Consider the following 22,768-nt stretch of genomic DNA (forward strand, 5'->3'; position numbering starts at 1 on the left):
AATCAGTTTGCAACTTTTAATATTTGCCAATGTTAGCAAGCTTCTGATATCGTATGTCCTAAGAAGATAATAATAATAATAATAATAATAATAATAATAATAATAATAATAATAATAATAATAATTTATACCCTGCCCATCTGGCTGGGTTTCCCCAGCCACTCTGGGCAGCTTCCAACAAAACACTAAAATACAATAACCTATTAAACATTAAAAGCTTCCCTAAACAGGACTGCCTTCAGGTGTCTTCTAAAAGTTTGGCAGTTATTTTTCTCTTTGACATCTGATGGGAGGGCGTTCCACAGGGCGGGTGCCACTACCGAGAAGCCCCTCTGTATTTCTTGCAAGAGAAATACAAAAACTTGGTTGTATAATCATTCATTTATGCATTTTATTTGTATGCCGCTTTTCCACAAACAAAAAAAAATCATGCTCTAAGTGGCTTACAACAAAGAAAACACGAATACATTTCAAACAAACACCACAAAAAAATTCATAATAACATACCGCAAAACGATAGCAAATATACTAATATACAAAACCCCCACATTTCAACATGATAAAGATAACAAGATTACTTAAACAACATGCAGCATCCAACAGCGAAAATAACAAAAGATGTGTCATATCAAGCACAGAGCTTACACTTAATGAGTTAAAGGACACATCCACCAACTCATGTTCCAGATGTGGCTGTGAAGATAAGAGGCAGGTCACTTCAAAGTAGTGCTGCTTCTTATACACATTAACTGAATCAAGCAGTGCACATTAATTTATGTGAACTATATTTAGATAATGCAGGACATTCCTAACAAAAGATAAGTTAATTATCCCTGTGTTCCAAAAGGGGGTGTTTAAATTACACCTTGGCATTTTCCAATAAGCTTTTGTTAGTCTAAATAAATGCAGTTGCTCTGGGCAAGTACATCAGCATCAGTATAAAGGAAGAAGCTATGAGTATAACAGCCACTGATGTGGGGTCAAAAATGCTCCACGAACAATTATCTACTTTGAAACGACTTGTTTCATAAATTAAATCAGTGGTATAATTCAAGACAAATTCAAGTCAGATTAGGCAACCGGAAGGATACTAGACAAATCTTTAAAATGTAAACAATATAAGTTCAGTGTTATCCTATTGCGCTGCTAAATATCTTAGGATACGACCAGCCAATCACCCCTCAGATTTGGTTTTGAGACTTGTGCCATTAACAAAATCTGACTGGTGACATACCGTAGCTTTATGATACTGCCACATTTATTATACTATTTTTGAACAGTATTAAAAAGGGATGCGGGTGGCACTGAGCCTCTTGGGCTTGCTGACTGAAAGGTTGGCAATTCGAATCCCTGTGATGGGGTGAGCTCCCGTTGCGCTCCTGCCAACCTAGCAGTTTGAAAGCACACCAGTGCAAGTAGATAAATAGGTACCGCTGCGGCGGGAAGGTAAACGGCATTTCTGTGTGCTCTGGTTTCCGTCTTGGTGTTCCGTTGCGCCAGAAGCCATTTCCTCATGCTGGCCACATGACCCAGAAAACTGTCTGTGGACAAACACCGGCTCTCTCAGCCTGAAAGCAAGATGAGTGCTGCATCCCCATAGTCGCCTTTGACTGGACTTAACCGTCCAGGGGTCCTTTACCTTTCACTATTTTTGAGTGGCTAGGATCATTCAAAAGAGCAAAGCTAGAGGAAAGGGGCACTAGGAACAGCAGCAACACAGAGGAGGAAACAATCCCTGCAAACAGATGAAAATGTAAAGGAGCTACGCTAAAGGGACTATTCAGGAAACAGTGCATCCATTGAAAACCTCCCTTTCTCCCCAAAATTAATAGGCTACACTTCAGCTCAGCCCTCCCAGCTATGCTGGTTATAAAAGATTACCTTAAGCTGTTTCGAGCGCATCAAGTTCCCCAACTTGCTCTTGCTGGTAACTAATGAAGTTCTACCTTTTAAACAAATATTTAATTTCAGTACGTGCTGCCTCATCTCTTTCACCTCCTGGTTAGCAAACTCTCAGTTCCAAATCACATGGGATGAATAAATCCTCAGGCTTTTTGCTAGCTGCTGGGCAGAAAGGTCTATTAACACTTCTGATTTTTCCATCACTTGCATGACAGTTTGAGATAAGAGTTTTTACTGTTCAATTGCAGGATCTGGAAGGAGTGTTAATAGACGCAGTAGAAACGCAGAGGTGGCAGGGTGTGTGTGTGTGTGTGTGTGTGTGTGTGTGTGCGGGTGTGTGTGTGTGTGGATTCAACAATATACTGTAGTATTTTCTGCACAAAAAAGCCACCAATAAAACAACTGGCATTAAGAACTGCTCTTACCAGTTGTTAGAAGTTGAGTGTGACCTGGCTGCTTCCCTATCATATTGTTGGTATCCTCTGGCTCAAAAGACAATAGACCACCTCTGGGGGTGAAGTCAAACCACTGCAATAGCAACACCGAAGTGACCTCTCTATGGTGCTAGCCTGGACAGTGTGTATGGAGGTCCTGGTGGTAGTAACAAAATTTTAGTCAGAGTAGACCCATTGAAATTAATGGACCTAACTTAGTAATGTTCCTTCATTTCAATGGGTCTACTCTGAATAAAATATAATTGAATATCACCATAAGGTACAAGTGATTTAATCCTTCTAAAATGTTTACTTTGGGTGCAATAGCTTTCCAAGCCATGTACCCATTACCTTTCATTCTCTCCCTTTTGACATTCTGGCTGGTTTTTGGCTGGCTGAGATGGTTTTATGATACTGGTATCAATCATTCGTTTTGTTTCCTTCTGCTGCTTTTATCTGTTCTGTTTTGTCTCACTGATGTACGCTGCTTAAACTTTTGTATCCCCCCCCCCCATGTTGCATTGTTTTAGATGCTAGATCCCTTGGATTTAGGAAAATAAGGATTGTAAGTCTTAAATAAAAAATATTAGCAACAGTAGACTCTAGACTATTACATTTGGAAAATTTCCTTTAGATGTATCTTTTTTCATGGCAAATTGAGCCAACATGGTATAGTGGAAGTGGGAAATCAATGCTTACATCTACAATACTTTAGGGTTTCACAACATGACCATTAAGGTGGGTGCCATCATATTTTCACCTGGAGCCTTGCAAGCTCTTGAGATTATCATACAAATCCAAATATTCCAAACATCAATGGGAGAATAATTTGAAGAGCTTTTAAAACCAATTTGAACTCTGTTTTTCTAGTATGTATTTTTTTGGGGAAAAAATAACCTGAATATAAATATGTTGGTCTACATTTATCTCATAAAACTGAATCATGACCATCTGTCAGACAGATAAAAGCTACTTTAGGTGTGGGCATTATAAATACAGTATGCTGCATATTGTATTTATTATTACGAGGTTCCAAATGAACCCACGACTAGCTACTCATCACGGTGCAGAAATTTAGGAAGTGTAACTTGGCAAGATCATCCATTGAGCCCATATGGATGGTCCTGTACTTCAACAAGGATATTTACTTTCCATCACATTCTATTTTAGCCAGCACTATTTTGTACAGTTACTACCATCTGCTGCTTCTTGAAAACACTTGTTACAGCCATCTTATGGCCATATACTCCGAACTCAGTCCCACTTTGTTCACTAGTATTTAATGCCAAATCCATAAGAACTGCAAATCCATAAGGATTGCACCCGACAGAAATCTGGCTGCTGTTTCTAAGCAAATAAAATTCAGCAGCATGATTCAAAGATTAAAAATGTGTTCTTAGGTTATATTCAGTCTCTTGTTGTCCTTGTTGCTGGCATCTATCTGTCTTGGGAGACAATGGAAGGGTGCACCTTCAGGGGTAAAATCAAACTGTTGGTGAGTTACAGCACCTGCTATAGCTGTAGAGACCGATATGGAAGAGACATGTACTGTTGCAGCAGGGTCAGATGACGGATGCACAATGGTGTTTCTTCAGTCTGCACTCCTCCCAGCAGTCATACCTCCTCTAGTCACTGCTATGGATACACAACCTGCCTTCAGGCATTGTAACTGTCTGCAAGGGATTCTCATATGGCAGGTTTAATGTTGCCATCCTTCATGTCAAGATCGCAGACATCTTTGTAACATGGAGTTGGTCTGCCAACAGGCCTAGTGCCTGAAGCCACCTCCCCACAGAGCATGTCCTCGGTGATCCTGCCATATAAATTCAATAAATAAATCTTCCATTCTGTGGACATGACCAAGCTGGCATAGACATCACTGAGATCAGAGTACAAAGATGCTGGGAATGCGTGCTTCGGAGAGCAGATCATTGTTTGGTCCTGCTATGCAATGCTCAAAATTTCCCTAATGCAGCACATATGAAAGGCACTGAGGCATTGGTCCTGGTGGATGTGAGTTGCCCACGACTCTTTCCCATAAAGCAGTGTGCTCAACATGCAAGCCTGGTAGTCCTTCATCTTGGTATTGGTCATTAGCATCACATTCTCCCATACCCTTTTGGAGAGGCGAGCTATTGCTGTAGCAGCCTTGCCAATACACTTGTGCAGCTCAGAATCAATGGAAAGGTTGCTGATTATGGTGGAGCTCAGGCAGACAAAACTGTCTAGGACCTCAAGCATGTGGTCACCACTGCTGATGCGTGTTTAGATTACCCACATTTAAAAAAAAAAGCTTTCAAGCTCTTGGACTTGCTTGGGGGGGGGGAGGCCCACTTGATGTGCCAGTTTTGTCCTGCAAATGCATCCCTGAGCCTTGCAGAGGTGGTGCGCTGAGCAGACATTGCCCAGCAAGCAAAGTAGAGAGCTTAAAAGATCTTTTTGCTCCAGGTAACCACAAGTGGACCCAGAATGAAAAGAGCTTTTAAGCTCTCTGTTATGCTTGGGATTTGATTTGTGGAATTTTAACCATCCTGCCTTCTACCACATTTGTTTGAAATCGTGCAAGACTAATAATAATAATAATAATATTAATAATAATAATTTATTTATACCCCGCCCATACAAATGCATGTAATATGAGGGATTACTGAAAAATAACCCAAGTGGCAGAGTAATAAGTGATTGGCTGAATTGTGCCCTACTAGGGTTTGACACTTTTTATGTCTATTTCAACGGAAGGACTAAGCATGTGCTGAAATCTCTCCTATTCATCCACAGGTTTGAAGGGTGCTTGACTTAATTTCCACTCTACCTTCTTGTAGCCTGTCTTTCTTATGGTGTTTCAATATCAATTTTGCAGCATAGTTATAAAGTGGTTAGGAGACCAAAGGTATTTATTTGCCAGGATGCCACAGTGGCTCATTCATGATAAACTGATTTTGTAAAATTGGGGAGAGTGCAGAGGTAATAGCATGAATAGCAGAGCAAGTACAGCACCATGAATAGCAGAGGAAGACAACTCCTGTACTTTAATATTTGAACCACTCTCAGGCTTTGCATTTTAGCGTGGAAATTTCCTAAAATGCAATCTCCACAGCTAATTCAAAAGGACTCCTTCTACATATAAAACTAGATTTTAAGATACTTAGCCACTTTAGAGGAAATCCAACACTGAAGATGCAAGAGAATTTATCCAATATTAAACTTCAAGTGCCTTCAGCTTCTTTTTTGCTTCTCTGCAGACCAAAAGACACTTTCATTAATAATTTTCTTTCAATGTTGTGCTCATGAACTACACCCTAGGCTTGAGTATGAATCATTGTTATTGAATGGAAAGTGACTGGGAGAGGGAAAAGTTGGATAAAAATGATGCCTTAAACTCACTAGAAAGCTAACATCTTGAAGGAGGTATATTTTTATCATGTACCTACTAAACCAACTGCTCAGGAATAGTATTATACAAAGCAAAAACGAACAAGGATAGCATTTTTAGAAACGTACTTATTACAATAATTTATATCCTGTTTTCCTGGATACAAGTCCTTCAAAGGCAATTTACAAGTAACATTTAACTACTTTTAAAAAATCACAATAATATGGATATACTGGTGTCATCAGGATCCTTCCATCATGGCAGCTGTTAGTAGCATAGCCGAGTGACAGACTCTATCATGGGGAGCTGAGAGTCTTGCCAGAGCAAACCCTGATGTCTCCTTCCCTCTTTGCTGGTATGTTTGAGGTTTGTCACAGTAACAAAAGGCTTTTTCCACTGACAGCTATTTATCAAGCTTTGTTAATATGAGGGACGTTAAGAAGGTTGTTTGCATGTTCACTTCTACACCAGCTTTACAGACCTTAAAAAGTCCTTTAAAAAAGGTCCCTATCCACAGGTTTAAGTCCAACTACAATCAGACACAGGAGTGGTATCCTTCCTGTTTAATTAACTGAACCTGGTAACCTCCAATTCAGAGACCCACTCAAGTCAATTTTGGTCCAGTGTTCAGTCACTTTCCACTGGGGAGAATGAAGTGATTAACTTTATCTTCCTTTGTCTAATGACTGCTCCTCGAGCCAATAATTAAAGAGAGCATAAAAGCAATGAACACCGAGGGCAAATAAAGAAAAAAGACAAAATCTTAATACATGAAGTCTAATCTATATATAAACTAGTCACAGCTTCTGAATAAAAGCTTATGCCCCTACAACATGTAAAAGTACCTGCATCAAGTGTCCTACCCTATGACATGGATGGTTAACGTTCTCAGTTAATACTTAAAATATTTTTCATATTGGGGCAAGAGAGGTAAATAAACTCAAAGCAATTACGCAGCAAAAACACATTGTCTATAAGCAGACACCAAAATGCTGAAAAACCAATGCCGTTCTGAGGAGCACCCTATCGTACCAAAACACGGGCTTGTGGCTGCGCCACACAGGCCTGCTTGAGGCATGTTTTACCAATCTTTTACAATGCTTAATAGACTGTATGAACAGTTTTGCAGGTAGCGATAATAATAAAATGCCTTTCCAACTGTGTGGCTTCTTGCTACCTGACATCTTTTTTCTAAAAGAGCGGCTTTTACTCTGCTGCAGGGGTGCACATTATATTTTACTGTTCTACTGGTTTTATTGGTTACGTGAATAAGGAATGTGCAAGGAACAAGTCTCTAAAATCACCATCAGATCAGTAGGAAATGAATGCTGGTTGCCTTCACTGCAGGAATATTACTACACCCTAATTAACACTAGCAAATGAAGGGAGTCCATGAATTGCTCCTGATCTTTTAACCATGGTGAAGAGATCGGCAGCATTATGTCTGTACCAGCTCTACATCTATTTGGGCAACAGTCCGCCCAGGGGAATAGAAAAAGTGCTGCTGGTTGTCTGGGTAACCAACCATTTCAAGGATAACTAAAACAACCCTATAATGCAGCTTCTCGATGACACATGTCACTTCACACTCAGTTTCCAAAAAGCTTATTGCTTGACAGAATGCTTCATTATCTTTTTCACATCACCATGCAACAGAATGAGAAACCATGGAACAACAAAACGCATCCCCGTGGAAGGGTTCTTGTACTATGTCATTAAAAACTGGGAACTGTAATCAGATCTCCAAGTAGATTATGTGTATAATTTCAGGGATTTAATACGCCGACATGAAGCAATACTCAAAGTGCAATGAATCATGTCAAACATCTGCTTGCTGTTTCCCAGGCAAAGAAACAATGCATATTACCAAAATGTATTTGGTAATTAATTGCACTTTCCAAGTTGACTTCCCTGGAAGCTGACATTACTGCAGTCATTAAGAATCTGAAACTGTTTTAGCATTGAAACCTATGCCCTTCTGTTAAATCTCAAGTCTTAGGTTTTCCCAAATATAAACAGAAGCATAAAACAAATGTAAAGGACTAGTAGAAGTGGACAGAGAAGTCACTACAAGCCTCATTGCCTCAACTCTGCATCTTCCCCTTCTACTTATCTGAGAATCCCAGGTTTTCTCAAGCACATACACAAAAAGACAAATATTTTCAATAGAAGTTGTTCTATTGTCTATACTATAGAAAGCATCTAAGCTGGACAGTAAAGGAAATTTAGTGTATCTATCTACTGTGCTTCTACTTGCAAAACATGAGTATCTCAAGTCCAGAGTTCTGCAACTCCAGCATGCTACGAACAGGAAAATTGGGTTATCTTCACTGTTCTACTACTACTGTACATCAGTAGCAGCCTTCTTGCAACCAGTCTCTGGATTTTCATTACAACATGGATGATACGCTTAAACACTCCCACAGACAGAAATAGGGACCTCAATTTCTGTAGATTTCCAATTATTCCGCTCAAGTTTTTCACCTTGAAAATATCTATCGCCTTCTAAGGGCAAGATGTTATACAGCAGTCAAGTAATTTGAATAACTTACACATCTTAATTTAAATTCATGTGCATCTACTGATTTCCCTAATGAACCAGAAGCAGTTCAAATACTGGAATGCTCATTATGCAGTTTCCAAAGAGGAACAGACAACCCACACCTCATTTGTATGTCTTACAAAGCAGTCCCTGTACAGAAGATGTACTGAAGAACAACAGTCAACATAGGTTGACTGTCAAGTAACAACAGAAATCTGTTCATGCATTAGTAATAAGCATCACTCCCATTATTTACTGCAGACACTGGCTGTCAGTACATAGCCCCCATTAATTTGGTAGCTGCTGCACTTTAAGTTTGACCTCTCGTACTGTAATCGCTCCTAGCCACACTGAGTGGATGGAATGGATTTTTAAAATCAGATTTAAAAAACAAAAACAAATAAAGCATGTTTCAAAGCAACCTAATTTGAAAGGAAACAGAATAAAAAATATGCTCAAGTCTTAACTTAGGTATTAAAAATTATTCATAAATATCTGCCAAACCAAGAGTTAAAAATCAGTGGTGTTCTGAATAGAAAAATGAGATAGTGTCATGTACTGTATCATGCCCAGGGTTAAAGGTAAAGGTACCCCTGCCCGTACGGGCCAGTCTTGACAGACTCTAGGGTTGTGCGCTCATCTCACTCTAGAGGCCGGGGGCCAGCGCTGTCCGCAGACACTTCTGGGTCCGAACGACGAGCTAGGACCGAACGACGGGAGCTCACCCCACCGTGGGGATTCGAACCGCCGACCATGTGATCAGCAAGTCCTAGGCGCTGAGGTTTTACCCACAGAGCCAGCTGCGTCCCATGCCCAGGCTTAGGGAGTAGCAACTCACAAATCCTAGAATCTAGGGTATACCCTCCCGCATATCAGGACATCTGCTGAGGCCACATTTCTACTCCTTTTTTATGCCTTCCAACTATTTGAGTTCTGCACTATTTTCCATTGTCTAGTTGACTATTTATGATTTGACTACTCAACCAGCATAGGTATGTACTTTCCATCTCATTCCATTTTGTCCAGCGTTATACCTGGATCTGTGTTAGAGCCCTGCCTGTGCAAATCTCCTCAAAGTCAATCCTACTTTGTTTAATAGTTTGAAATACGTATGCCCAGGATTGCAAACTTCACCTTCAAGCAAGTGGTCTTCTTGCATATGTAATACCCTTGTACAGAGTCATGGCTGTCTAACATGATAATGAGAAAAACAAGTCACTTTTACAGTGATTTCTGTCAGGCATGGGCTTCACACATCAGCATAAGCAACTTGATTAGGATTGATATCAAATGGGAAATAGTGTGCTCATTCACTATAACTTTGGAACTTTATGCTTCAAGAAGGTAATGTCTTGGGCCATTCGTAGCTACAATGATTTATATATCACACATAGAATTCTTAACTGGAGATGGCCATCACAAACCAGAACTCACTCAGCTGCTTCACTGGGTGAATCTGTTTTTCCAAGACGAGAGGGAGAGGATACCCTCAGTCAATGTGAGAGGCAGCACACATCACACATTTAAGCTGCAGTTTGTTAAGGGTGCTAGGAATTGTAGTTTTGAAAGGGGTAAACTACAGTTTCCATGACTTGGGGGGAGGGAAGAGAAATGTGTTTTAAATGTAAAGTATTTTTTTAAAGCATTCAGCAGTCAAACTTCAAGGTTCTGTTTTACTAAAGGATAAATATTTCACTTCAAAAGTGGTCGTTCGGGGCATTAGAGTTTTCAGTGATTTTAAAAAAGCTGACATATTAGAAGGCTTCAGGCTGCTATACTTTCCAGTATTCAAAGTATGTTAACTGTATGCAAAAACTTCAGCAACATCTACACAAGGAGGTCTGGCGAAAGCTAACTGAAATTGAAATTAAGAAACAAGCCTATATGGAAGTGTTTTATTTTTTTAATGCATACAACTCACCCAAGCGCAAACTTCTAGCATTTCTCCTCACTTGTCAGTGTGGAGGTTATAGAAAATGGATACAACATGCACTGTTCCTTAAACAAAAACATTAAACAGTAGTTTGTACCTGCATCCCACACAGTTATACTTGTATTTTCAATGCAAAATTAGAAGCAAACTCACTACAAATTTTTCCTTTAAAGCTATTAAGCACTGATCTGTTGTTGGGGGGAAAGCATGGGCTGGATATTGTTATACAGCCATATTACTAAATCACAGGTATGTGGCTAGCTGACAGTATTTGTGTTGGAAACTCCTCAATATATAAGCCAAGTGCCAAATGGCTCCTTAAACCAGGTTTACAGTCACAAACAAACGTTTACACAGTTTGCAAACGGAATGCCTACTTGCCATTTTGGGGCCAGACGGTTCGAAAGTTGTATTTTTCAATATGACTTTTTTGTTCCTGAAATACATTCTGATTGTGCAGATAAAATATAACAGATATGTGTTGTTAGTGTGTGAAAATAGTCAAGATCCAAGGATCCCCAGGCATGCACCTCCAGATGGTGGAGATGTCAGGAGCCAGGATGGCACCCAGGCATCTCCACTTGGTCGCAGGTGGCTGATAGGCAGGTGCAAAATGTACCTGGCAAATTTCGAATGCTGGTGTATATACCAGTGGCAAGTAAGAACTTTTACCATACAACAAGGCAATAAACCTCTTATCGGCAAAGGCAGCTGGATTCTCTGTTTCTCCCCTTTCCATCAGAATTCCACAAAAGCACTGACACAGGTGTGCTGGCTATTAAATTTTGTGGACTTAATTGCAAAGCTGCTCTATTGAACAACAATCAACATGACAACATGAATTATAATGTCTAGCACTTTATACTAATCAACTGAATAGCAGTTATTTGGCATCAATTCAGCATCACCAACCATGTTCATATTGAGAGCAGTGGTGATAATTTAATAAGGTACCACTATTTAAGAGTATTTAACTCAGTTTTTAATACATCAAAACAAGAAACGATGTTGAAAGATAAAATATAAAATCAGTAAAGACAATAGCCTTGTCTAAAACATTAAGTCACAATACACACAAAATGAAAACTTCTACTAGTGCCCCATAGCTCAAGAACACAGAAAAGATGAGTCAGTTTTCCTTATTGCTCTTTAGTGTTCCAACCTATTATGTCTAATCTGAACATACACTTACTGTTCAGCTATGTTTATTGGTTTTTTTACAGCCCTCAAGAAGTTACTTAAGCCCCTTAGCTCCCTCTGATGGTCGATTTGACAATGAAAAAGTTAATTGTGATTTTTTTCAAGAGCAGAAAAGAGGCCTTTAAATTTAGGGATATGGTACTAGAAGCACTCTAGATATTGTTGGATTCCCAAGTCCCATCAGTCCCAACCTGCATGGCCAATGGTAACTTAGTCTAACAACCTCTAAAGGTCTACAGGTTCTCATCTCTGCTTTAAATCTTGCTGCTACTACTACTATTATTTTTAATTACCCACTCTTTACAATAATGTCCCAGGACAGGTTACATCAATTTTAAATTCTGTATTTAAAACAGTTCAAAACAAATTACAGTCACAGGAATACTTTATACTTGAAGTAGTCTTGGGTTATTTCCATTTGGTTGGTATGATTACGTTTTTTTCCATTAGCTGTTGTGTTCAGCTTATCAGAACCTGAAAATAATTGATTAAGCCTTTCAGAGATGTTCATTCCACCTTAGAACTGAACTAATTATCTTTTTTCTACAAAGAACCCAGTTGACTTCCACGTGACTTCCAAGCATCCTGCTACAAACTAGGTCCACTCCTGCTTGCTTTTATACTGCAACAGACACTTTTAAGACACCCTGCAGACTAAAGCAAGTTTTTTAAGTTCTTATCTTACCAACAGAAAAAAGCAAAGCTTGCTGAAGGCTACACCTATAAACACACAGACACCATCATTAAACTATTTCACTATTTTTCTAGACCATTTTACAACCAAGTAATTCACATCAGATACATTTGCTGAGCACCTAAGGCTGAAATCCATTATTCACACTGAAGTGGTTCCATCTGGTGACCTAGGACTACTGAATTAAATGGACTACTGTTTAAATCCATGCTATTCATGACTCAATGGGCAAATCTGGTTGAATCAAACAAATGAAGAAGGGCAGCAAGCCAGGGTTTTACTCCCACTAAAGCGTAAGTGTTTAGACCAAAACCTGATAACTCAAACCTATTAAAGGAGATATCATGTTGCTTAATTTTCCTTTACAAGACGTGCAGAACACAGACTGACATACAGGTTAGTTAGTCTATGCAAATTATATCAATTTAAAAGTAGGTGCACATATAAAGAAAAAAACCATAATGTTCATTTTTACTTTTAAGACTAATTGCCAAATTACCTTTTCTGCAGAGGGTTAGATCCAGTCTAACTGCACTTCAGTCCCAATAATTACAGTACCCAAAAGCTTTGTACAACAAACGAAGAGTCAAATATATGTACTTCAAGTGTAAACACACTAAATTATGAATTCCCAGAAATAAACACAGCTGAGCAGTATGAATAATTATGAATTATTACTCACGATTCACCAGCCTTATGCCAATACAATTACACTAACTTCTCAGAAGGAGAAGTATCTGAAGAAGTGTGCATGCACACGAAAGCTCATACCAAGAACTAACTTAGTTGGTCTTTAAGGTGCTACTGGAAGGATTTTTTTTTTTCTCAGAAGGAGTATTCTACAAACTCCTGTAATTGTTCAATGAATGGCTGAGAGCAGAGGCTCCCTCTATCTGTTTTCAAAAAGTTGCTGCTCTGTTTGAAAAGCACATCCCATGCTTCTGATAACAAAAGCTTGCAACAGTACAGCTTCACAGATGCAAACTGTGAAAAGCAATGCAACAATGGTTCTCAACTAGCTGGTTCTGTCTCCCAACAAGAAATAAGCTTGAAGTATGCATCACAACTGAGCAAGTTATTTAAAAAAAGGTGTGTAATGAAAAACCAATGGCAAGAGACAAGTGTGATCTCACGTATTTGTAGTACTTGTTGATTACAAGGTTTAGTTCTCATTTATATTGTCAAAGGGTTAAAAAAAATGGAAACAGACTCTGCCCACAGGATCCAATTCTAACAGATCACATTAGAGGAGACAAACGGAAGTAAGATTGAAATCAGAATATTTATGACAAAAAGAACAGCATAGTGCTGAATGATCTCCAAGAAAAGATGTAACTGAAGGCATGGGCTGAATCAGTGACAAAGTTTTCACACTGCAAACAGCCAGAAAAAAAGAAAATATACCAAGAGAAGAAAAGGTAAATATGGGCAAAATAACAAAACCACAAACTTTTAAGATAGAGAAAAGAGGTTTCTCTATCGCCATCTTGCCTTTGTCCAAGATTGAGATTACCGAACGTAGACACCTAGACATACTTAAACAAAATTCCAAATGAACTGTTAAAAAATGAAGTAGAAAAGGTGTACGTGTTCCATTGTTAATAATTTGATCATCTGACCAGCACTTATCACTAGGCTTTCTTCCTCAGCATTTTTCTACACAAATAGTAAGCTGTACAGGGCTGATGCCTGGGTTTAAAACTATTTTCACAGTTACACTCTCAGTCTAAGCCTATCCTAGAGAGTTATGGGGGAAAGAGAGTGGGAAGATCATATAGGCTTCCCTAAACTCCTTGCCAGGAGGACTGAATAAAAGTTCTACAAAAAATATTCCTTCTACAAAAATGTATGCCACTAAATGCAAAATCCTACACACATCTATGCAGATGTCCCACATGATTCAATGAGACTTACTCTGAGGCAAGTTTGTATGGTTGCAGGTTATGTGTTGTCAACTGTTAAAAGACTTTAGCAAGTTTATCCTCCAAGGTCAATTCATAAAGTAAGTTCTGGGAAAGCTCAACTTTCAGATACTGTGCATTATTGAACGATGGCATCATAAGAAACAGCAAGAACCCTTCAATATGCTAGGAGAAAAAAATGAAACAGGTAAAGATTGTTTGCCATTACTGTACTTAAACTTACTTAAGTAATGCTACAAATTAACTGTGGAATTGCTTTCCCAGCTGTACAGATAAATGGTGCCTTTTCAGAGATGTGACGTTTCTCCCCACAATACCATTAGTTGCATCATCTGAATTTTAACTCAGGGTCTTTTGAGCCAAGGTTAGCCCTCCTGAACATCTTTCAAAAATATAAAGCACCACTTTCAAGCTACAATATAAGTGTATTTTGCCAGCTAGGCTACATTAAATATTCTATGATAAAGAAAACAGCACTGGCAGTGACAACAATGATCACCTTTAAAATGAATTTCTGACTTGCAAAAGGACAATGAGGGTCACTTAACAGCACAAACAGTTCCCTTTGAGAACAGATAAACATAGGGCTTTTCTTTTAAAAAGACAATTACAATGATGATAAATAATAATGACTAACATCCTGTTAACAACTTCCTTCTTACATTAGAGTCAGGCTCTTCACTTGGCAGTAGACATTAAGAGCTGAAGTCTTAATTTCTAAAGTTATCCAGGCTAAGAGGTGGACAGATGAAAGGGGAGATGGAAAGCCATCTATTCGCTCTAAATGGAAAAACGCTGAGGTTACAAGGGTGCAAACCCCGAGCAGTTTGACAAAGTTACCTGTTCTGCACTGCACACACCACAGAATTGGGGGTCTTTTGAGGAAGAGGAGTTCTCTCCTCTAGCCCCGCCAATACTACCCTCAAGAAAAGTTTGCTGTATGTTACAACCAGTGTTTTTTTTTCTAGGGATACTCAAGGGCATGCAGTACAGGCACGTTTTTCTAGAAGAAAGGCCCTGGTTAAAAGTGTGGCACTTACTGTAGCCACTTTATGGTGAACACTGGCACCTTTTTTCTCTAAAAGAAAAACACTGGTTAAAAGTGTGGCACTTACTGTAACCACTTTACGGCAAGCTCTGGCACTTTTTTAATGTCCCCACTGTGAAAGGACATGTGGATCCAGAATTGGCCTCATTGTAAAACCATGTGTATGGAAGACAATCTTACTCGGCTACAGGTGATCGCCAAAGAAGAAAATCCCTGGTTAAAAGTGTGGCACTTACTGTAACCACTTTATGGCGAGCACTGCCACAGGCACCTTTTTCTCTAAGAAAAGCATTGGTTACAATATGCGGGGAAACTCTACATATGTGCAAAGAAACTAGCTTTTGGGGGGGAGAGAGAGAGAGACTTAAAAGAGGCAAGCTGCAAGATTCCTTCACGAAACAGTCTCAGTCCATTTCCACTGAAACAAACAGGCACGCAGGTCTGTTGCAATGCCCCAAAGTGGAGCTGAAACGGGGGGGGGGGGGCGGGCAAGTGTGGTGTGTGCAGTGCAGGACATAGTGATGTATGGAAGTGAGAGCTGGACCATAAAGAAGGCTGATCGCCGAAGAATTGATGCTTTTGAATTATGGTGCTGGAGGAGACTCTTGAGAGTCCCATAGATTGCAAGAAGATCAAACTCAAACCTATCCATTCTTAAGGAAATCAGCCCTGAGTGCGCACTGGAAGGACAGATCCTGAAGCTGAGGCTCCAATACTTTGGCCACCTCATGAGAAGAGAAGAATCCCTGGAAAAGACCCTGATGTTGGGAAAGATGGAGGGCGCAAGGAGAAGGGGACGACAGAGGACGAGATGGTTGGACAGTGTTCTTGAAGCTACCAGCCTGAGTTTGACCAAACTGCGGGAGGCAGTGGAAGACAGGAGTGCCTGGCGTGCTCTGGTCCATGGGGTCAAGAAGAGTCGGACACGACTAAACAACTAAACAACTAAACAACAACATGTGAATTAAGGACCACTGAGTTTTCCCACTAGTGATGTACGTATGGAAGTGAGAGCTGGACCATAAAGAAGACTGATCGCTGAAGAATTTATGCTTTTGAATTATGGTCCTGGAGGAGACTCTTGAGAGTCCCATGGACTGCAAGAAGATCAAACCGATCCATTCTGAAGGAAATCAGCCCTGAATGCTCACTGGAAGGACAGATCCTGAAGCTGAGACTCCAATACTTTGGAGAAGACTCCCTGGGAAAGACCCTGATGTTGGGAAAGATGGAGGGCGCAAGGAGAAGGGGACAGTGTTGTTGAAGCCACCAGCATGAGTTTGACCAAACTGCGGGAGGCAGTGGAAGACAGGAGTGCCTGGCGTGCTCTGGTCCATGGGGTCACGAAGAGTCGGACACAACTAAACAACAACAATCTTAGTCTAAGTCCTCCAATCTTACCCTATTTCACAAAATGCTAGGATGCTGTGGAATTCAATACATATTTAAGGCAGCCACCATTTAACAATCCTGCAAACAAGATGATCCCCAAAATAATATACATGGGGTCAGGAAGAGTCGGACACGACTAAACAACAACACTGCAGGGAAAGGGGTGCGCGGAGGATGCCAAAAAAAAAAAAGATGACAGCAATGCCACAAGTTTTCCCAGGGGGAGCCGAGGGGAGGGTGGCTTCTTACCTATGCCCAGCCCCACCACGAGGCGCCCGGCCAGCAGCGTCTCCTTGTCCTGCGCGGCCGCCAGCACGGCTGCCCCGGCCGTGAAGATGCCGCTGGCCAGCAGGATGCAGGCTCTCCGGCCGCACCAGCCGTTGAGGACGCCGCCCAGCAGCGCCGAGAGGGCGGCGGCGCCCACGGTGCTGGAGACCAGCAGCTCCTGCCAGAAGGCGTCCAGGTGGAGCTCCTTCTTGAGCAGCAGCAGCGCCCCGGACACCACGCCCGTGTCGTAGCCGAAGAGGAAGCCGCCCAGCGCCGAGAAGACCGACGCCACGTACACGAAGCTGGGCGTCTCGTCCCGCTGGAACTGCCGCCGGGCCGCCCGCTCCAAGTCCGAGCAGCCGCCGCCGCCGCCGCCGCCGGACGCTTGGCTGTGGAGGCTGGAGCACGACTCGGCGGCGGCCAGCAGGCTCCTCTCGCCCAGGCTAGCCGAGCCTTCGGCGGCGGCGGCGGCGGGCGCCGGCTGCTGCTGCTGCCGTCGGCGCTTCTCCCCCATCAGGTTGCTGAGGCTCTTCAGGGTATATTCCACATTGGCCTTGCGGGACATGGGGCAGCCGGCGCCGCCAGCCCTCTTCGGCGGCCTCTGCTGGCGGGCGCGGGAAGAAGCGCCCTGAGGTAAAAGCCCCGCTCGGGATGGCGGGCGGTCAGGCAGGCGGGCGGGCGGCGTGTGTCGAGAGGCGGCTCAGTGCGCGACTCGCTGCCGAGGCGCCTCGCCACTGCTGCAGCCGCCTCTCATCCTCCTCCTCTTCTTCGCTCGCTGAGGCGAAGGAGCGCCGCTTGCCACCGTCGCCGCCGCCTCACGCCCACCGGGGCCTCGAGCGAAGGAAGGAGCCAGGAGCGAACTGCCACCTCAGCCCGTGACTGGCCCAGCGAGGAAGCGAGCGGGGCGGCCATGAGGCGGGGCGAAGGGCGGGAGAAAGGGCGGGGCGGCCTGTGCGTGTGTTTTGTGTGTAGCCGCCCACCTCTTTTTTTTATTTATTTTACATTCTTTCCCTCAGGAAAATAAATAAATATCCCTTTCCCGTCGCCGTCGTCGTCCTCGCAGGCACAGAGCAAGCGCGGGGAAGGCGTATTTTGAGCACGCGCGTAGTGGTCGCTGAGGGGGGAAATGGCCCGGCCTGTTCCCTCAGGGGTCCGCGTGGGGCTTTGAAATCCGTGGCCGGGATCGCGTGGGTTTGGACGCCCACGCGTCACGGGGATCCCGCCCCTGGAACTCACGGCAGGACTGGCGGGGGTGGGGGAATCAGGACCCCCGCTCTGTAGGAGGGGCCCTAATGCCAGCACATTTTGAAGCATTCTTTTTAAAAATAATAATAATATTTATTTGGTTTTTTTCAGATTAAAAGGTTACACTCACATATCCAACATGCGACATAAAAACAAGATTCCAAAAAATCTCCTCCCCTTTGTGGGCCCTATTGTCCATCATTTCCTCCTGCATCTTTTATAATAATCCAGAACTGTTGTGTCCAAAATTCACCATTAAAGTACAAGTGATATTCCGATCCAGGAGTCAGCAAACTTTTTCAGCAGGGGGCCGGTCCACTGTCCCTCAGACCTTGTGGGGGGCCAGACTATATTTTGAAGGAAGAAAACGAACGAATTCTGTGCCCCACAAATAACCCAGAGATGCATTTTAAATAAAAGGACACATTCTACTCATGTAAAAACATGCTGATTCCGGCCGGATTTAGAAGGCGATTGGGCCGCATCCGGCCCCCGGGCCTTAGTTTGCCTACCCATGTTCCAATCCTATGAACGATTTTAACTGTTTACAATGGTCTTTTAAGATAAATTATCAATTTCCCCTGTTCCTTGTTAAAATTTTGGTCTTCCTGATTTCTGGTTCTTCCGGTCATTTGGGCCATTTCAGCATAATCCATCAACTTGATCTGCCATTCGTCTCTGGTAGGGACTTTATTCTTTCCATCTCTGGGCCAATAACATCTGCGCAGTCGTGGTTGCATACATAAATAGTCTTTTCTGCTCCCATGGGATTTTGGCACCTAGAATTCCTAAAAGGAAGGCTTTGGGTTGTTGTTTTTTTAGAAAAGGTTATTTTAAACATTTTTTTCAACTCATTATATGTCACATTTTGTAGCATTCATCCCGCACCCTCCCAACATTTCTCCCACAAAAATAGGGATGTCCTATTCCATCATCATTATCATCATTTATTTTATTTATACCCCACTCATCCGACTGAGTTGCCCCTGGCCATTGTAGTCGGCTTCCAATGTATATTAAAGACATCATAAAACATTGAAATCTTTCTCATGCAGGGCTGCCTTCAGATGTCTTCTAAAGGCTGTGTATAGTTCCTTATCTCCTTGGCTTGGGGGTTGCATAACTCCATACGCTTCAACATTCCTCTGATGAAAATAGGGATGTCCTCTTCAATAATAATAATAATAATAATAGATAATAGGTGCTGTCTTTCTAGAAAAAGAGGTGCTGGAGCTCATCATTAGCACCTCCCTTGTTCTCTTATTCTTATAATGGCAATAGCGCACATCTGAGAGATGTCGGGACTGAGTTCCAGTGAGTTCCCCTGAAAAAAAGCCCTAATAATAATAATGGGTTGTCGCAGCCACTCTAGGTGGCTTCCAATATATATAAAAACATAATAAAACATTTTTTAAAAAAAAAATTCCCATACAGGGCTGCCTTCAGATGTCTTCTAAAGGTTGCATAGTTACTTATCTCGCATAACTCCAACATTTTTCTGATGAAAATAGGGGTGTCCCAAGGAAAAGCTGGACATTCTGGGATCAAATTGGAAATCGGGACAGCTTCTGTTAATCCCGGACTGTCCCTGGAAAATGGGGACGCGGGAGGGGCTGTCATTCTGATCTGCTTGTGCAAAGCGTACGCGGAGGATCATAGAATTATAGAGTTAGAAGGGGCTATGAGGGTCATCTAGTCCAAGCCCATGCAATGCAGGAATCTTTTGCCCAACGTGGGGCTCGAACCATGACACTCAGGTTAAGTGTCTCAACCTCTGCCAACTGAGCTATGCAGGCCTTAGGATAGTCTATGTCTGGCCTTTATTGAGCATCTGCTCTGATTTGTTTCCTGGAGGACTTATACAACCGGGAGGTGTCATCCTGATTTTGTTGCGGGTTGCTGTTTATTTTTTTAAAAATCTTCATTCCACACTTTCTTTCTTTTTTTAAAAAGATATTTATTGAAGTTTTAAAAATTATACAAGAAAACAGTAATAAAAACAAAACACAAACACAAAAAATAACAAATATAAAAGTACAAAATACAAAACTAAAAAACTGTTTAAAAACAAGTAAAGTTTCGTTCCCTTATTTTCTTATAACTTACTTCATTCCACACTTTCCAGTGTGTTTCCCCTTCTCTATAAAGGTAAAGGGACCCCTGACCATTAGGTCCAGTTGTGGCCGACTCTGGGGTTGCGGCGCTCATCTCGCTTTATTGGCCAAGGGAGCCGGCGTACAGCTTCTGGGTCATGTGGCCAGCAGGACTAAGCTGCTTCTGGCGAACCAGAGTAGCGCACGGAAACGCCGTTTACCTTCCCGCCGGAGCGGTACCTATTTATCTACTTGCACTTTGACGTGCTTTCGAATTGCTAGGTTGGCAGGAGCAGGGACCGAGCAACGGGAGCTCACTCCATCGCGGGGATTCGAACTGCCGACCTTCTAATCGGCAAGTCCTAGGCTCTTTAAAAAAGTGGCTCTGTGGTTTAATCCACAGCGCCACCCGCATCCCCTTCGCTATGCTAACCCCCCAAAGCCACTTTTTTTAAAGTTTGCCAATGCAACAGAGCACTTTGATCCACTAACTGTGCAACCCTAAATTTCCGGTATGTGCTGGAATCCCTCCCATAAAATAGGGGCTCCAAAGTGAAGTAAAATGTTAAAGAAGGGCTTCCAGAAAACAGAAAACTGTTAAGTCTGAAATTACCTAACTGCACTAGGGACAACAGCTTGAACCACCAAAATGAAGACTGCAATTATTATTGAGTAAATACGAACAGGATCAGGCTGTAAAATGGCAATCCCATTCACGTTGGCAGCTTGAGTAGTTTGTGGCAAATCTCACTGAGTACAGGAATTGCAGTAGGATAGGGATAGGAGACTTGTGGGCCTTCAGACACAGTATTTCCAACTCCGGCTTCAGATACAGTATTTCCAACATCGCGTACACTGGTTGGGGCTGATGCGAGTTGCAATCCAGCAACATCCGGAGGGCTGTAGGTTCGCCATCCCTGCAGTAGAAAATTTTTTCCATTGCACACTCTCTTGGAATTCAATAGGACTTGCTTTTGAGTAGATTGTTGTTTTGTTTATATAAAAAAAAAATTCATATGGCACACTTTCACAAAGCGTGACGGCAGTGCACAACAGCATAAAACATTTTTAAAGCAGTTTGAAGCGATGGTTAAAATGGCTGGCTGCTTAAGGCACATTTTAAATAACTGGATAGGCTCGTTGACATAAAAAAGTCTTTAAGAGACTCCTGAAAGTCAAAAGTGAGGATGCACAGTTAGGCCTCAGATTTTAGAACCCCAAATTCTTTAAAGGTGGGGATGGAAGTCTTGTGTAAAACTCCAGTGGAGGATGCAATTTACTGAGTGTATGGATCTTCCCTTAACAGTTAGAAAGTCTTTCTTTCTTTCTTTCTTTCTTTCTTTCTTTCTTTCTTTCTTTCTTTCTTTCTTTCCTGCCTCTGCTTCGTCCCTTCCCCATCCCTATAGTGCTTCCAGATGGGGGCTTAATACTGCAAACAAGTTGTTCAGATATAGAAAACAAGCTGTTGCCAACAGTTTTTTTTTTTAAAAAGTTTTGTTTTCCCCCCGCAGAAAGGGTAAATCCAGATTAAATGAGAAAAAATATGGCATTTTAACACCAATGACATGTGGGTGCAATAGAACTTGCTTCTGAATAGAGAATTGCTGGGCTAAAATATAAGGCAAATGACATTGGTTCTACTTAACTGGTTTTGAACCTGTCTAGCTGGTTTTCTCTCATGTAACCAAACTTCTTCCCCCCCCCCCCCCCCGTTAACTCATTAGCTTGGAAGCTAAGCATGCAAATAGCCCATGGGCAAGATTTTTTCAGGGGGAAAGAGGACAATTTCTAACTCATTTTCTTAGGAGGGTTGCAAAAATGCTCCTTATTTTTATAACAACGGATTAAACCAGCAAAGCCTCAGCTGAGTGTCTTTTCATTTAAAATTGCTTCTGCTTCATCCAGCTCTGTTAAACAAACCTTCCAGGTTCACATTCTCTCTCACTTTTAGACATTTTTAATTGGATGGCTTATGAAAGCATGTTTGATATACGCCCTAGTCTGAAAATTAACAGGATGCTAAGAAAATAAAGAGGCCAGTCAGTGAAAATTTTAAAATAATAGATCTCTTTGTTTCGCAAAAACTTTTTCAAATCTTCATTCTGCAATAAAAACATAGCAATGAAATAATATGGAATAAAACATGGAGCAGGATGAAATACAACCCAGTTGTATGGATGTAAATTTCAGAATGCTCAATGGGACTTATTCCTAAGAAAGTATGCATATTATCAATCTATCTAAGCGCCACCTCTGTGCGTGGCACAGCTGTTACACTCCAGGTAGTCCATAGATGGTACTCTATAAATGTTAATGCATTTAAGGGACAATAGACAAAAGAGAAACAACAGAGAATGAGGGGGGGCAGAGGCAGGGGTAAACAAAAGAAGATGCAATGACATTCTGAGGCTTTAAATTGTATTTCCGCAACTCTCTGAAAGTAGTACAGATAGGATCACTATGCCTCCTAGTGGTTGAAAACATTAGGCTTAACGAAGGGAAAAAATATAGTCTAAGGCCTAGTCCTATTCTTGCCTGAACAAGGCTTTTTGTTTTGTTGGGTTTTTAAATAACAAAACTTCCATCCCTGCTGACTACATCCCTGATTCTTATATACAGAGGACAGTTCACTCAGCTCAGCATGTTTTCTGAACACATTGCAAGGGACAAGTCTTCCCAGGTTCTGCATTGCACCCCATTCCAATGTGTGTTTATTCAGAAGC

General features: G+C 41.7%; 1 protein-coding gene across 1 annotated transcript in view; it reads right to left on the bottom strand.

The window, feature by feature from the left end:
• Window positions 1-17,663, bottom strand: part of SLC2A13 (solute carrier family 2 member 13) — a 104,306-nt gene extending 86,643 nt beyond the window's left edge. Inside the window, exon 1 of the mRNA XM_083701509.1 lies at window positions 16,690-17,663. Coding sequence (XP_083557635.1) covers window positions 16,690-17,272 — 583 coding nt within the window. The 5' untranslated portion in view covers window positions 17,273-17,663. The remainder of the gene's footprint in view (window positions 1-16,689) is intronic.
• Between the last annotated feature and the right edge of the window lie 5,105 nt (window positions 17,664-22,768).

This window comes from Podarcis gaigeae, assembly GCF_964106915.1.
Source record: "Podarcis gaigeae genome assembly, chromosome: 10".
NCBI classification, from domain to species: Eukaryota; Metazoa; Chordata; class Lepidosauria; order Squamata; family Lacertidae; genus Podarcis; species Podarcis gaigeae.